The 16372-nt window shown below is 32.3% G+C and overlaps 2 protein-coding genes across 4 annotated transcripts in view; both read right to left on the bottom strand.

Annotated features, from left to right (window-relative positions):
* LOC114332311 (cilia- and flagella-associated protein 36) overlaps positions 1–6323 on the bottom strand; it is a 41910-nt gene extending 35587 nt beyond the window's left edge. The window contains exon 1 of one of the 2 annotated variants that reach the window (XM_050652630.1): positions 6052–6323. In XM_050652630.1, the coding sequence (XP_050508587.1) occupies positions 6052–6154 (103 nt within the window). In that variant the 5' untranslated portion in view covers positions 6155–6323. The remainder of the gene's footprint in view (positions 1–6051) is intronic. The other variant, XM_050652631.1, reaches the window with a different exon arrangement.
* Positions 6324–11858: 5535 nt separating this feature from the next.
* Positions 11859–14682, bottom strand: LOC114332308 (nuclear pore complex protein Nup93-1). Of its 2 annotated transcripts, none has more exons than XM_028282091.2 (2): positions 14449–14682; positions 11859–14407 (listed from the first exon to the last, which is right to left on the bottom strand). In XM_028282091.2, exon 2 carries the CDS (start codon positions 14386–14388, stop codon positions 11938–11940), a length of 2451 nt encoding a protein of 816 aa, XP_028137892.1. In that variant the 5' UTR covers positions 14389–14407; positions 14449–14682; the 3' UTR covers positions 11859–11937. The 2 variants fall into 2 exon arrangements, with proteins under 2 accessions (XP_028137892.1, XP_028137891.1); XM_028282090.2 differs by having other exon boundaries at positions 11859–14395; positions 14449–14680.
* Between the last annotated feature and the right edge of the window lie 1690 nt (positions 14683–16372).

The raw sequence follows: 16372 nt of genomic DNA, 5'->3' as shown, positions 1-16372 counted from the left end.
TTAGTATTCACGTGAAAGATACGTCCTCGGTCCACGTAAATAATTCGACCTTAATTAACTTATGAATCACGTAATTATTATCCTCATATTATGATATAAATAAAACAAGCATAATATAAAGTATTAACAATGTATTTATTTAGTAGAATTTAGAGACTTTAAAACATTTGTCTTGTATAATTATTATACAAGATAATGAACCAAAAATGGTACCGACCTAAAGACACATTAAAAAATTTGCCAACACAAAACACAACACAGGTCACTTTTTATTTCTAGGAGGACACTTCGACACTTTCTTGTTTTTTCTTATTGCATCATCGGCACTTCAACCCTCGAGCAGTGAGGTAATTAATCGTTAATACGAAAGACATTATTATAAATAAACCCGCCTAAAATAAAACGAAGGAAATAAAGCTCTTCACGTTTCACTTTAACTTTTTGTTGTGAGAAATGTGAGAAGCTGATATTAGAGGTTATGATCATCGATTTTAAAAATCGATTATTTTTAAATTACAGTTAAACTATTCTACTTACTTATTTAAATTAGTATTACGTATTTTATTTTTGTTTTTAAATTTCTTCTACTATTAACTAATTGGTCTTACTAAAAATCTATTTCAGTACCAGAATAATATAAAAAAAAATAATCCTATCGAAACGTATCTATTATTCGATAAATCTATTAATTTAGTTTTCGAACCAACTATGTTAATCACGTACCGTGGTCACGTGATAGTATTTAAAGGAGGAGAAAGGCTTGGTAGTACGTCATCACCGCGCGCGATTTGAAAATTAGACTCAACATCATTTTAGCTCCTGTGATATGTTTAAAGAAAAAAATAGCAAAAATAGCGTCAAATCAAGGTTGAATTGAAATAGTTATACTAAATTATTTTAAAAGCTAAATCATAAACTTTTTGTTTAAATATTGGTATTATTTACATTACTTTTACGTGAAATACATCTAATTTTTCGACGTCCATACAGTGAGTAAAATTCAAGCGATACGTATTTAACCAACACCGTTGTAAAATTTTGTTTTCCAAAATATTTCTCAAAATTTAACCAAAGGAAGTTATTTCTGTTTCGTGATTATTACGTGAAATAAACGTACCTTTGCGATGTAACCGACATTCACACCTATTATAAAAAACATGTACTATATTCGTCATTATGATTTTATATTATTCTAATGTCAAACATGTACCTATAAAGGAAGCACTAATATATTATTATAGGTGAATGATTTGGCACTGAAATACTTTTTTTCCGCGTCATAAATCACCGAGTTACGTATTCGTTGAAATTTGCCGTAAATTTAACGTAATCATCACGTAACTGGGCTCAAACCTGTTTGCTGGGATGGTATATACGTTCAACTTTGCAGACGAAGTAATACTGGCTCAAGATTATGATGATTTAAATTATGTGGCACAAAATTAATTGAAGCGTATGATATATAGGGTCTAGAAGTAAATAAAAATAAGAAAATCGAATACTTGTGCATTGGAGGAGAACAAAAAGATCTCATATTAGATTAGACGACAACACCTCGATAAAACACAGCTGTGCTGTGACTACAAGTATCTGGGTATCACTATTTTGCACGATGAAATATTAGACAAAACCATAAGAGAGAGAAATACGTCAGGTAGAAAAGCCATCACAATATTAAACATCATTTTATGGAATCAATCCAACCGCAAATAAAATAAAAAGAGGATATATGAGACTATAGTGAAAATTATCACTCTATACAGCTGTGAGGTATGGCCACTGAAAGAAAGAACACTGGCAACGCTGAGAGCAACGGAAATGGCTTTTTGGAGAAGAGCCGCAGGAAGATCTAGAAGAGAAAGGATTACAAACGAATAATCACGGATGACCTGTCAACAAAACAACTTATTTGATTCGGACATATACAAAGAATGAATGAACAAAGAATACCAAAGGAAATACTAAAAAGGCAACCAGAAGGAAAGAGAAAACGAGGTAGGCCCAGTGGCGGCTGGTGGGGTAAAATTTTGGGTAGGCCAAGCCAGCAAATTATATATAGCTATGTATAATAATACATAATATGCAAATATAAATTTATTTTTATGTATAATAGAGTAGGAAACAGAGGTTGAACCTCGCAAAATGGACAAAAGTCCGGTTTTATTTTTTTTTCTGGTATATCAAGGGGTGCTCGTTATGAAACTAACTTTTTCTTAAACAATTTCGCCACGGAACCCCCCTTTTCATCCCTTTAAAGGGGGTAATTTGTGGTTTTTGCGAAACATAGCCCTTCCTGTACGTTTTGCAAAAAAATTTACTTAATAGTAAAATGAAGAGGACTGTATTTCCTACTATTTATTTAATTCCTGACAGCAAAAGTCTATCACCCACCGTTTAGCGGGGGTGGCGCCCCAACTTTGACAACTTTTTAAAAAAGATGTTTTAAAAAAATATTTTTTAATCAGCTTTTTATCAGCCACAAATAAGTGGCTGAAGTGGAGCATATGTCCATATGGGTCAAAAAGCAAAAAAAAATGTTTTTCAGCCCCCCTTTTATTTTTATTTTTTTGGCTACAGGGGTTGCAGTAAGAAATCGCTTTTGTTGTCCATGCATGGGTAATAAGAACGTGCACAAAATGATATATGAAGCATTTTAATAAAGAACATGGTGTGCGAATGATTCCAAGAAAATCACTTTCTTTATTAATTCTTTCTTGGGGTGCTTCCGGAAAAAAATGGGGGTGCATTATAGAAATTTGTAAATAACACTAGTACATGGATAATCGCTGAAAGTTTTTTTACTCTACATAGCATAGGCGGTTCAGATGGTATAAAAAGGGTTTTTTTAAAATGTAACATCCCGTAATTAAAAAATGGGCAATTCCCCTTAAATGAAACCTATACCAAAAATCAGCCACTTACTTGTGATTAATTTCCCTAGGGTTTCTTTTTAATTTTCATTACAGTTAGGGAAAAATATTTTTTTTAAAACATCTTTTTTAAAAATTTTTCAACTTTGGGGCGCCACCCCCTCTAAACGGTGGGTGATAGACATAAGCTGTCGGGAAATAAATAGTAGGAAATATAGTCCTCTTCATTTTACTATTAAGTAAATTTTTTGCAAAACGTATAGGAAGGGCTACGTTTCGCAAAAAACACAAATTACCCCCTTTAAAGGGATGAAATGGGGGTTCCGCGGCGAAATTGTTTAAGAAAGAGTTAGTCTCATAATAGGCTCTCCTTGATACACCAGAAATAGAATAAAACCGGACTTGTGTCCATTTTGCGAGGTTCAACCTATATTTCCCACACAATAAAAATACTTAGAAGGTAACTGTAACAGATTTACATTTAATTATATTTTTAAAGCTAAATTAAATTATGAACTAAAATATACAAATAGTTTACATATTTTATTATTTATAGAGCAGGTTTATTCTTCTCTCTTTGCTTTGTGCAAATTTGTCAGTTACAATTCGATGATTGTTACAAGTACCAACGAGGCACGGCGAAGTGGGCGAAGGCCAGTTTGAATCGGGCCTATACACCGGGCATAACACGACAATATAAAAATCGTTGTCCTGCAAGCTGCTTCACTTCGAACGCTTTTTGTACGGAGATCTTATGTGAGCGGAGTCGGCCAGCTCCGAGCGGGCCTATTAATGATATTTAAAATGCCTGAATACGATTCGATGCTTTCTGTGAATTTGGTAATAACAAAGTTGTCTTAACGGACGCTAATGTATTAAGTTATTTAGTACATTTAAAAGTTATTTACATGCTTTAACATAATTTTTGAATATGTCTTTTTCTATTTTAAAGCTCTTAAAATTATTGGGTAGGCCCGGCCTATCCTGCGTACCCCCAAAAGCCGCCACTGGGTAGGCCGAGAAAAAGTTAGAGCGAAGGAATAAATAAAGAGTTGAGAGAAAGAGACATATGGAACAGAAGATGACCTATGGAACAACCGGACAAAGTGGCGATTGGAAGTTGGAAAATGGCGGAGAACTATAAACCGACATGCAGTAGTAGCAGGACCGCACCGTCCATAAGGGCGGAGAGGGGCGGTTCCCCCGGCGTCGAACCAAAAAGGCGTCGGTAGGTGCCGAAAAAAAATTTTGACAATACCGAAATTACCAGAAATATTAGTAATATTTTATTATCTTGTAAAATTGAAAATTTACCAATCGTGGGTAGATATAAAAATAGCAGTTATTATTACTTTGATCCCCTAAGTGTACGAACCGTTATTTGTCTCATTAAACTGAACATTAACATGAAATTTGGCATATACATAGCTATAACATGTCAAAAAAGAAAATGATATACTGTCGACGTGTACTTTTGCTCTAAGGGAATACCACCCCTTCACAGGGGTGGAAAAATATACATTCAAAATAAGTCCGGAAGTGGATAAACTGACGAATTGTAAGTAACTATAAAGGTAAATTGTTCTATAAAGTTTTCATATTATGTGTATACTTAAGTCAATATCTACTTTTCGAGTTATTTGCGAGTGAATATGTTCATTGTTACTCAAAAAGTAAGTAATTTATCAAAAATATATTCTTGGGAAAAATTTTGAAAAATTGCCTTTAAAATTAAATTTTTTTTTATTTAAAACCGATTTTTTTAAATAAGCACTTTGAAATGATGAAACTTCCAGATCATATATATAAATATGCATAAGTGAAGTAAATTATAAAGCTGTAACGATTAATTTCATTTGTGATGCTAATTAAGCGGAGATTTTTACTTTGTTTTTTACCAAAAAAGGGACCAACTTTATTTTCAGCGTTACTGGCTTCCTTTTGCTGCTAGAAACTAAAAAAAAAAACAAAAATAAAGCTTTTTCTAAAGACTTTAAAAAAGTTATAACAAGTTTTGCCCGAAAAGTGCTTCTTTTTTGTTATTGCACGTTGAAATGTTCCATTTGGAATTTGACGAATAAGAACCCACTTTTCTCGATTCTACAACTCTTCCTGTACTAGATCTACCAACTTCATGCGTGCACAAGTTTTTTAAATCTTTTTATAAGCTATATTTTTGCTAACAACATTTTTTTCAATAAAATACACACTTTTTGTGTTATTTGCGAAAAACCGTAAGAAACCGTGGTTTTTATGTTGAAAAATAAACATATTCACTCGCAAATAACTCGAAAAATATTGACTTAGTGACAGTGACAACTGTATATGGAACAAAAGTTGCTTAGAATTAGTCAGTTTATCCACTTTCGGACTTAATTTTAACGTATATTTTTTCACCTCGACGACGCAATATCAATTTTTTTCTTTGTTATAAATTAGCTATGCGTATGCCAAATTTCATGTCAATCCAAGCGGTTCTTTAAAATACGGAGCAAAAACCGTGAGCAAATGGAGTATAATAATAATTATATATTTATTGGTTCTCTGATAATGCAATCGTTGTTTTTTGTAAATATTTATAGTATTCATAATAACTTATTAGTATATTACTTTCCTGCTGCTGAAAATCAAAGAGCAGAAAATAAGGATTACCCAGGGGGCCATGCTAAGAACCAAAAGGAGACAGAATACCAAATAATATCAGGCAAAGAACAACAATCAAAGACATAGTAGATCATGTAGCAAAAAGAAATGGAAATGTATAGGTCATGTGGCAAGAACACCGAACAACAGCTAGACTCTAGACTAGAAGATTATTTGAATAGCGACCGCGGGTGGACAATAGGATAAACGAAGCAGAGATCGGCCACCAAGGTGCTGGAGTGACGATGTAAAGAGAACTGCCGTGAACTGGATAGCTGAATAGGGAGACATGGAGAAGCTTAGAGGATGCCTATGTTCAGCAGTGGATGACAACGGTTAGATTATGATGATGATGATACTTTCCTAACCCATAAAAAATAGTTTGTAGGTATAGCGTATAACGATTCACTAAGCTACAAAAAAACTACTAACAAAGGAAGGAGGAAAGGGGCGCCTAAAATTACTTGCCCCGGGGCGCTTGAAAGCCTTAGCGCGGCCCTAAGTAGTAAATATTTTATTAATTAATTATTTTACTTACTTAAGGATTTCTCTTCGATAAAACTCTGCAGAGGTGCATTCCATATCGGACCATTTAGAAAAGTCACTAGAGAATCAAAAACCCAAGAGTTGTCTTCTTCCATGATTGAAGGAGCCTTGGAACTTTTTAGGCCAATTTTTACAGTTGTAATAAAAAACTATTGCAAAACTATATCTCTGTTGTAGACAATGGAAAATGTTCAATTCTCTTCATTTGTCTATATTCAGTTGGTGCGTTGTCTTGGTAACGGACGAAACAAACAGTTCATTACCTATCTCATTATTACGGGTTAAAAGGTAAATATTAGTGAGTGATATATGGATAGTAGGGTATGGATTGCAGTAATTTATTTCAGTGTTTTATTGTGCGACTATATTTAGGGATTCTGTACTGATTAAAATTTATTTTTGACGTCACTAGGTATAACTGCAGTTTAAATTACTTATGTTTTTGTACCGTTATCGAGATATACATATCAGCAATGTATCTGTGTAAATACATTTCCTGCAATTGTTTTTATTTGAATTACACCTATTAATTATGTATACAGGGTGAGTCATGAGGAACTGTACATACTCCTACCTCGTATAGAGGCCCCTATAGGGAATAACAAATGACCATTAAAAAGTGTCTGCTCCCATTGTTTAATAATATACATGGCGAGTTTCGCATTTTGACAGAAACTTATATTCGTCATAATTTTTGAACGGTCAGATCGATGTGTCTCTTATTTTGGTCAATCGATACACTAATACCACCTAATCAACTGATTTATTTAAACTAGAAAAAAATCAGGTCCGGCTTTAAAAAATTAGTTCGTTTGGGTCTTAGAAAAAATTTCACCCTGTATACGCTTTTTGAAAACTCTTATATTAATTTTACAAATTAGACAAATAGGCAATTAAAATGACATATTTATTTTTTCCCCACACGATTACTTAATTTTTTATAAAAAAATCAAATTTGACTATGAATTAAAAATTTGGTAAAGTGAACCATAGATTTAAAAAAAATAACTTTTATTACAAAAATTAATTTTTTTAAACAAATATTTGATTTATGTTACCACCCAATCCACTGATTTATCCAAACTAGAAAAAAATCAGGTCCGGCTTTAAAAAATTAGTTCGTTTTGGGTCTTAGAAAAAATGTCACCCTGTATATGCTTTTTGAAAACTCTGATACGAATTTTACAAATTAGACAAATAGGCAATTAAAATGGCATATTTATTTTTTTCCTCACACGATTACTTAATTTTTTATTAAAAAATCCAATTTGTCAAAATCGCAACTTTACCATAAGAATAAAATTAAACAACGTTTTTCTTAAAATTAAAAGTTTCACCATTTTTTTTATAACACGTCTAGATCTAAAACTCTCCATAATACTACTCTTTGGACTTTATAGTTTAACATAGACGTGATCAAATAGATAATTTTTAAATTTGTTCACTTAATTTTTGCGATTTAACTTTGCAATTCACGAATCTGCGCCTTTTATTTTTTTAAATTCATAACTTTTACGAGAAGAAGACTGAAAGTCTACAACAATTGTCATAGTCTTCACAATGGTAAGAGATATGTGCTGTAAAAATTTCAGAAAAAAAAATTTTAAATGGAACGTTGCGTTGTAGCGAGTTAAACCGTAATTTCATCTTTTTTTTTTTCATTTTTAGGTTAAAATTCCAATTTTGACAAATTTGATTTTTTAATAAAAAATTAAGTAATCGTGTGGGGAAAAAATAAATATGCCATTTTAATTGCCTGTTTGTCTAATTTTTAAAATTCATATCAGAGTTTTCAAAAAGCTTATACAGGGTGAAATTTTTTCAAAGAATAAAACGAAATACTTTTTTAAATCCGGGCCTGATTTTTTTCTAGTTTGAATAAATCAGTTGATTGGGTGGTAACATAAATTAAATATTTGTTCAAAAAAAATTAATTCTTGTAATAAAAGTAAATTTTTTTAAATCTATGGTTCACTTTACCAAACTTTTAATATAGGTATAGTTATAATAATATATATATAATTAGTCATAGTCAAATTTGATTTTTGCATAAAAAACTAAGTAATCATGTGGGGAAAAATAAATATGCCATTTTAATTGCCTATTTGTCTAATTTGTAAAATTCATATTAGAGTATTCCAAAAGCGTATACAGGGTGAAATTTTTTCTAAGACCCAAACGAACTAATTTTTTAAAGCCGGACCTGATTTTTTTCTAGTTTGAATAAATCAGTTGATTGGGTGGTAACATAAATCAAATATTTGTTAAAAAAAAATTAATTTTTGTAATAAAAGTTAATTTTTTTAAATCTATGGTTTACTTTACCAAACTTTTAATTCATAGTTAAATTTGATTTTTTTATAAAAAATTAAGTAATCGTGTGGGGAAAAAAATAAATATGCCATTTTAATTGCCTATTTGTCTAATTTGTAAAATTCATATTAGAGTTTTCAAAAATAGTATACAGGGTGAAATTTTTTCTAAGACCCAAACGAACTAATTTTTTAAAGCCGGGCCTGATTTTTTCTAGTTTGAATAAATCAGTTGATTACGTGGTAATAGTGTAAGGATTGACCAAAATAAGAGGCACATCGATCTGACCGTTCAAAAATTATGACGGGTATAAATTTCTGTCAAAATGCGAAACTCGCCCTGTATATTATTAAACAAGGGGAGCAGACACTTTTTAATGGTCATTTGTTATTCCCCATAGCAGCCTCTATACGAGGTAGGAGTATGTGTGTACAGTTCCTCATGACTCACCCTGTATGTCTATCTAGCTAGTCATATATAAACAAAGACATTTGGACACAGACCATTTTTTTCATCGTCCTATGACATCTAGAAAAGGACCATTGCACTTTTCTTAGGTAAAAGGGGTTTTAGCTGAAAATTTTCAGATAGGTAGGTGCTTTGGTCCTGCTAATCAAAAGTTGTCATTTCCCCACGATCCAGAAACCAATTGTTTTTTATTTACAGAGCTTCAAAATGCCTGTTTTTAGGCCAGGTCCTGAAATCTTATGTGGTTTTTATTTAGACCACACGTGTGGTCTATCCTATTGTATAGTTGTGAGAGATGGACGTTAAAAACCACAATGCTAAACAAATTAGAAGCATTCGAGTTGTGGTGCTATCGGCGAATCCTAAAGATATCGTGGGTTTCGCCCACTTCCAATGAAGATGTTCCAGAAGAGGAGAAAAACAGAATACTTCGGCCATATAATTCGAGGACCTAAATACCATCTGCTTCGCCTTATAAAACAAGGAAAAGTGGACGGAAAGAGATGGATTGGTCGAAAGAAAATTTCATGGCTGCGTAATATTAGACAATGATCTTGTTCCACAGCAGAAGAATTATTTCGCGCAGCAGCCGATAGAGCGAAATGTTTCAAGAAATCGTAAACATGATGACGGCCAACGACTGAATATCTACAGACACGACGGCACCTAAAGAAGACATTTGAATAATATACAGGGTATTGGTAAATAAGTGCGACGAATTTTAGAGGTGATTGTATGATTGCTATATACAGGCTGGTCCATCTTATTTGCCTCGGTCTCTATACGGAAAACAACTTAATACCTACTTAAAAAGAAATTCTTCACAGAAATTATGCAAGGCCATTAACACTACAATCTAAAAACAATGTTAATTATACAGGGTGCTCCAAAAAAGAGTGGTGTATCAAAATTATATTTTTTCTTATGGAACACCCTATATCTGATGACATTTTTGAAATGCCCTTAAAAAAGCTATAGTTTTATAAGGCTTCCCTATACCTAAATACAGAGTGTTTTGATTTTTTCGATTTTTATAAAAATCTAAGGCTTTAGAAACAAATAAATAATTACGAATCTAAGAGTCTTAATAATAGACAATTTTACATATTTAAATAAATATTTATTGTAACAAAATTGTGTACACGGTGGTCAAAATATTAGATTGTTTTATTAACAAATTCAAGCTGTAATAAATACTTATTTTAAATGAAACACCCTGTATTTTCTTAGTCTATCGTGTGGAAATTAACTTAGCTTTCTATCTATATTATTGATATCTATATTTTGATTTTTGTGCATCCATCTTATATCTTTTAAATCTTAACCAACTAGCCAAATTACAAAAATTACAGAATCGTGGAATGAGGATCATTTTACGTACAAGTAGATTAACACCTGTCACATTGATGTTGAATACTTTGCAGTGGTTTTCAGTATCGCAACGTCTTTTTTATTTGACCATGATATTGATTTTTAGAATTGTACATGGATTCGCACCTAAATATTTTCTCGATCTTGTTAGTTACAATTCAGATATTCACCCTTATTTTACGAGAAATTCTAATAATATTTACATCAGCAGAACCAATACTACAGGTGCTATGAACTCACTTCTCTATAAGGGTTTTGATAATTTCAATAAGTTGCCAACGGAACTCAAGTTGAAGACCTCAATGAACATGTATAGGAAAAATTTAAAGAATTATGTTGCAAATCGTATTTAATGTCTCATGTGGCTTCTAAATGTGTTTTTTAACTGCGTGTAGTTTAATGTAATATTTTGAGTAATGTAGTATTTTTAATGCTTGTATTGTAATAAAATATTTTAAGTGTTTTTTGTTTTATTTTTATTATTATGACTTGGCTATTGTATCTTAATAACACTTTTCTATTGTCAAATAATTTAAATTGTATATACATATTATAAAATATCGCAATTTTAACTATATATTAGGGTTACCTAATTTTGAATAAATTCTTCTTCTTCTATTATAGGGTTTCCTATATCTATCTCACTTCATTTTTGAAATATACAGTGCGCTGGAATAAGTGTTACCCCTCCCTATTAACTTATTTATTTTTGACACATAAGCAAAACGCTCGGACAGGTCGATTTTTAAATTAATCATGGTATATTTTAGCATCAATGTTTCGAACTTTACGCGTTCCATCTTCAGGTGACAAGCATAACTTTGAATTTTTTAAATAGGAAAGCATATGTGATACCTCCTTAAAAAGCTTTTGAAATACTGATTACAAAAATGTTTAATACTTTAATCATTTTTGAGAGCGTAGCCGCAAAATTTCGGTCGAATTATTTTTAAATGCATTCATTTTTTTCAAATCCTGAGAAAACTAATAAGTATTTTTGAAAAATTTAAACGCAGAATGAAAGATTACATTATTATAGAGTATAGAGGATTAAGTGTCCCTGGAAACTTCTATTATGTTTATTTTAATAAGTCTGGCATGTCTCCCGATGTAATGCAAGAAGTTACATATCCATTTGAAACTCTTTGAGGAAGTGGTGGAGAAGATAGTTTGAGTTTTGCAACATTCCAGCATTTTTGATACTAGATTATTAAATTATGATGTACTTATTCTAGTACTAAAAGTTACTCTTGCTTTAAGTTGATAAAATACACCGTTTTATTTTGAAAATATTTTTCAAATTCATAAAACGAAAAATTTTCAAATTGATTTTTCTAGAAAACGATGCATCCTACTGACTTAAAGCGAGAGTACCTACCCTTTACTATTAGAATACCTTGAAGATTAGAATCGATTTATCTCTGGAAGATAAATAGGTGTACCAGTTTTCGTTTTTTTTTTCTAAATAGAAGCGTTTTGGAGCTATTTTACAAAATTAATTACAACACGCCATCTTTAAAGAGCTGTTGTAGCTCCCTTAGGAAGCATTTTTGGACTAGATGAATTGGGTTCAATTATCTGAGGAATCTCCGGTATTCGTTTGTCAGGAGAGTTTCTGGACACCCTGTTTAATAAAAAAAATTAAAACAAGTTTTACCAAATTTTATTATAAAAGTACATCTTATTTTTGAAAGTTAGCAATATATCATACAAAAAAATATAAAAATCAATGCATTAAAATCTCCATTTGCATTAAACGGCTGTTGGTATCTCCTGGCATTCTATATGGCAACATTCCAGTAAAGTTTGTCAAACATTTCGCTTGTTCCCTCAGTGTTTTCAATTGGACTTCCATTGTCTCATCCCTGAACCTCGGTATGTATTCAGTATTCGATTTCAGTTTTTGGTATTGTGCAAATATCATATTCATTGCAGCTAGAACTATATCTGGAAACACTTTGCAAAGATCTTGATGATAGTTTTTAAAAGTCTTAACCCTATCGTCAACCTCTTCCATTCTTTGGGGTACCAATTGCAAATCGTGAAGAGTCTTCGAAGCTTGAGGATAATTTTTGTCATGATATTGATTAAAAAATGTAATCAAATCTTTTAATTTAATAAAGGAGTTTACTATAGTAGGACTTGTTTTATAACCTTCTCTCAAAAATCGATTTGCGAAGTTTGTCGCTTTTTCAGTAATTCTACTTCTTAACGAATTTGGTTCATTTTCTAAGTGGACTGTTCTTGATAAAATACTGCAATTGAGTTTCAGAACTTCTTCTTGATTATTAGCTATATCAAATAGATCAATAGCTTCTTCAAAAAGACCTTTTTTCAAAAGGTTTTCTGCTGTTAATTGAGCAATGGTTTCACACGTAATATTTGCATATGTAAACTGATCAATAAGGCATTTAGTTCTAATACCATTACTTTGTACTTTACCTAAAATCAGTTCATATTGTTTAGTTTCGACAGCTAGATAAGCAACACTGACTTTAAATAGATTTTCACCCTCTGGGCTTGTGTAGTTTCTGAGGAAATAGAAGTAATGTAGTGCTTCATTTGGACAAACAAGTTCAAATTTCTTAACATAAAGCATGACAAATCTAGGAACGTTTAATCTGCATGATGGTTTTTCATCCATAGGATCAACACTCAATAACGGAGCGCCTGTATCTAGTGGGCCTCCAAGCATATATAGCTCATTTAATGCTAAAGCCATATGCAAACCGTGGATTTTGTACTTCTCAGTTCTAGACAAAAACTCAAATGCTGCTTCAAACTGGCCAGTCAGAGCTAACATTTGAAAATATAAATGAGGTTGATTGAAGGCATTATAGTGAGTTTCTCCATATTCTTCGAGAATAACATGTTGCAGATCTTTATACTTAATGCTGTCTTCCTCGCCTGTCAACGCCCTTACCAAGCTAAGTTTCAGCCATAGATAGTCATCAGCAGTTCTAGCGACTTCAGAATGCTCATCATTTATATCACAACAACCTAAGACAGACCATACCATTCTTTTAAAAGGATCGGTGTCATTTCTGATATGTCTTCTGTAAGAAAACTTTATGGTTTCCTCTAGCAGGTGTATTTCTTCTACAGTTGCACCATTAAACTTGGCTTCCAATAATAAAATCATATCTTTGAATTCAGGCAATCCACACTTTTTCAAACAGTATACTGCTGCAGAAATATCTCCGGATCTGAGACAGTAGTAGACCATTGGCCACAAAGGTTTATCTTCTATAAGTCCATCTTGCAAGCCTAAGTATTCTCCTTGCAATCTTAAGCCTACAAAACTGCGAACTAAATGGTAGGTTCCTGGAATTCCTCCTCTAATAGCGTGGACAAGATCATCATTTATAATGTTATTCATATATGTTTTGTACCTATCTTCCAGATAGCTTTTTGCTTGTTTAACCATAGCGTCTATAAAAGTATTAGTATTTCTTGTTTTAATAGGATCATCTGTTTTTGGAAAAGGTGGAAGTTGAGTCATATATTTGATAATTTCCCACATATCTGTAACTTTTTGATCTTTAAAATCATTCACAATTGAACAGAATATATTAACGAGATTTGGTTTCTGAGCACCTCTGCTAACGGCTTTGTTATATTCCATTATCTTAGATACATATATAGTCTCCAAAGGACCAAGATTACCTGCGGCATAAGTAGGACGATCGAGATTTATAGTTAAATGTTTATTTGTACCTACTTCAATGGCTGCCCCGGAAGACGTACTCATAGCATTTAGAATCTTCCTTTTTTCTTGTTTCCACTCAGACTGTTGGTGTTCCCATGACATGTCATAGGTAAACGATAACATCTTATTATAACCTGAATCAAAAATTGAGAGTATCTGGGTTCTGGTTTCGTTTTCTAAAGTATTGTAGATATCTAAATCTGTAACTGGGAGGATTGGTTCAAATGTTCTCTTAGTACTGAGTGATTCGAGCTTCTGGGCAATTTTGGGAAGATCCACTCCTTTGGCACCTAACAGAAGATTGGCTTGAATATCTTTGGCTCCAGTTTGGGCAACTCTGGAGTACAAATCAGTGGACGCTTCTAACACTTGTCGTATGGACCTCTCTACTTTTGGAAGATCTTGGCTTCCTCCAAGTTCATTTGTGAGCTTTTCAGCTTCTTGCAGGAGCTCCGAAAAGTCAGACATTTTTGATCTAAAATAGGAACTACGTCAAATTTGCAAATATACATTGAAAAATGATCTTACCTGTTATTTAAAACACTGAAATATCCTTTGTTTGCTTCTGTTTTAAAAATGGTTTTAGATTTAGATCGTTAAAAATTTTTGAGGTTAGATCAAAATACCGATGGGAACTATCGAACACTTCTTCTTCTTCCACAGTAAAGGACTTCTTCTTCTTCCTTTTTTTTTGGGTTTCGATTTTTTTTTAATCATTTACCCAGTACATGTTATTGGTTATGCGCGTCTTGCTCAAGGCAATGCACAACCGGTGTCCTGTCAACTTCAGATCTATTTTTTTTTTGGTCCTATGTCAAGGTCCCTATTCGCCCCGAGCGTTAACAAAGTGTCAAAGCAAAATCGACCGACCTGCTCATGGTGGCGGATTTTTGAAATTTTATAAGGACGCTTTGTGTATGTTTAAATGAGACATTTAAAAAAATGCCGTGTCACGCTAGTGATATTATGTATTAATATAAACAGAAAATAAAAACGCACTTAATCTGATATAAATTCTTCACTTTCCAATATTGATTATCATTTCGATTTTGTATACATAACCTCACTATCGCAGTTTATGTCAATAAATCTTTATTAACGCAAAAGAAAATATTTTTGTTGCACTATAAATTACAGTATAAATTAATAACTAATGAATTCTAACAATTTTTTTCGGTTATTATCACTACAAAATAAAATATTCAAGTTTAACAAAATAATCCCATAAGACTCAATGTTAAAACGTCCTTACAAAATCTGACAGCGTGTCACGTGACTGTAAGTAGAGGGGAGACGCACGGAGCCAATACCATATAGGTCTATTTATGAACCTTGGTCCTATGTGTTCCTTGTCCTTCTTCTTGTTTTTCTGTAGATAGAGGCATGCCCCGCTCACTCTAATAAAAAACATGTAATCGTATTTATTTTCCTTCCATTTAGTCAGAGGCGCTGATGTCGGCATTGTGATTGGTGGAACATGACTTTTGACAAATCCTGCGCTATCTGTGAATCTGTGTTCGTGTGCGTTCGTTCGTTGTCGTTCAGTTATTTTATATGGTCTGTTATGTGATGTGTTTGTGTTTGTGTCACCATAAAAAGCTGATATTCAGTCGTGTTTTTTGATATTTTGTAATCGAGTACCTTTTTAAAGGTAAGTTTTTCTGATTGTAAGGTAGAGATTTTCTGATTGTAGGTACTGTTTATCCAACAGTTTTAAAATACACACTTTATTTCGCGATTTGTTGTTGGTCTAATGGCTCCGTTCAGCTGTTGTGTGCAGAAGGTGGAAAAGTTTAACAAGTAAACATTTATTTAATCCAAATTAAATACTCATATTTCTATGTAAAATGTCACATTGTTTTATAAATAAATAAGTAAGAAACAAATGTTGTTTGTGTTTTACCTTTATTGTCCACTTGAATAAAATATTAAATATTGGAAGTACCGTATAGAGGCTATGTACCTAGCATGGAGGCTAGATTATGGCACTTTTCCTATCCAATCAACATCAAGAACGTTTAAAATTTCACACCTATCATGTCGAAGCTACAGACCACTTATGTGGAGGCCAGATTTGTAGTATCCTTCCATTTAACCAGGTGCTGAGATGGCGCTGAAATACGTGACATGTTTTTTAAAGAGTAAGATCGCATTCTACCAAATCACACAACACTTTTTTCTATGGATAGAGGGGGAAAAGTGTTACAACATTTAAGGTTAACTTAAGACTTTTCTCGTTTGGGGGTAGCTTCCAAACATTTTCACATAGGTTTAGGGCTGGCTACCTTCGGTTAGGATTAAGGATACAAATATAATTTTTGACATTTTAGGAGATTCCCTGTATTTTCTGAAGTATTTATTTATTGTTATTGTTATTATTATTTTTTGAAAATTCTATAGATCTACTTGAAAAAATTTGATAAATTTATTGATTATCTTAATAACTTTATTC

This window comes from Diabrotica virgifera, chromosome 6 (assembly GCF_917563875.1).
Source record: "Diabrotica virgifera virgifera chromosome 6, PGI_DIABVI_V3a".
Classification (NCBI taxonomy): domain Eukaryota; kingdom Metazoa; phylum Arthropoda; class Insecta; order Coleoptera; family Chrysomelidae; genus Diabrotica; species Diabrotica virgifera.
The sequence above is the reverse complement of the archived record's forward strand: the minus strand, read 5'-3'. Positions and strand labels throughout refer to the sequence as shown.

Coding starts and splice junctions, on each gene's coding strand:
- LOC114332308 (XM_028282091.2), bottom strand. CDS start 14,388: ATGTCTGACTTTTCGGAGCTCCTGCAAGAAGCTGAAAAGCTCACAAAT.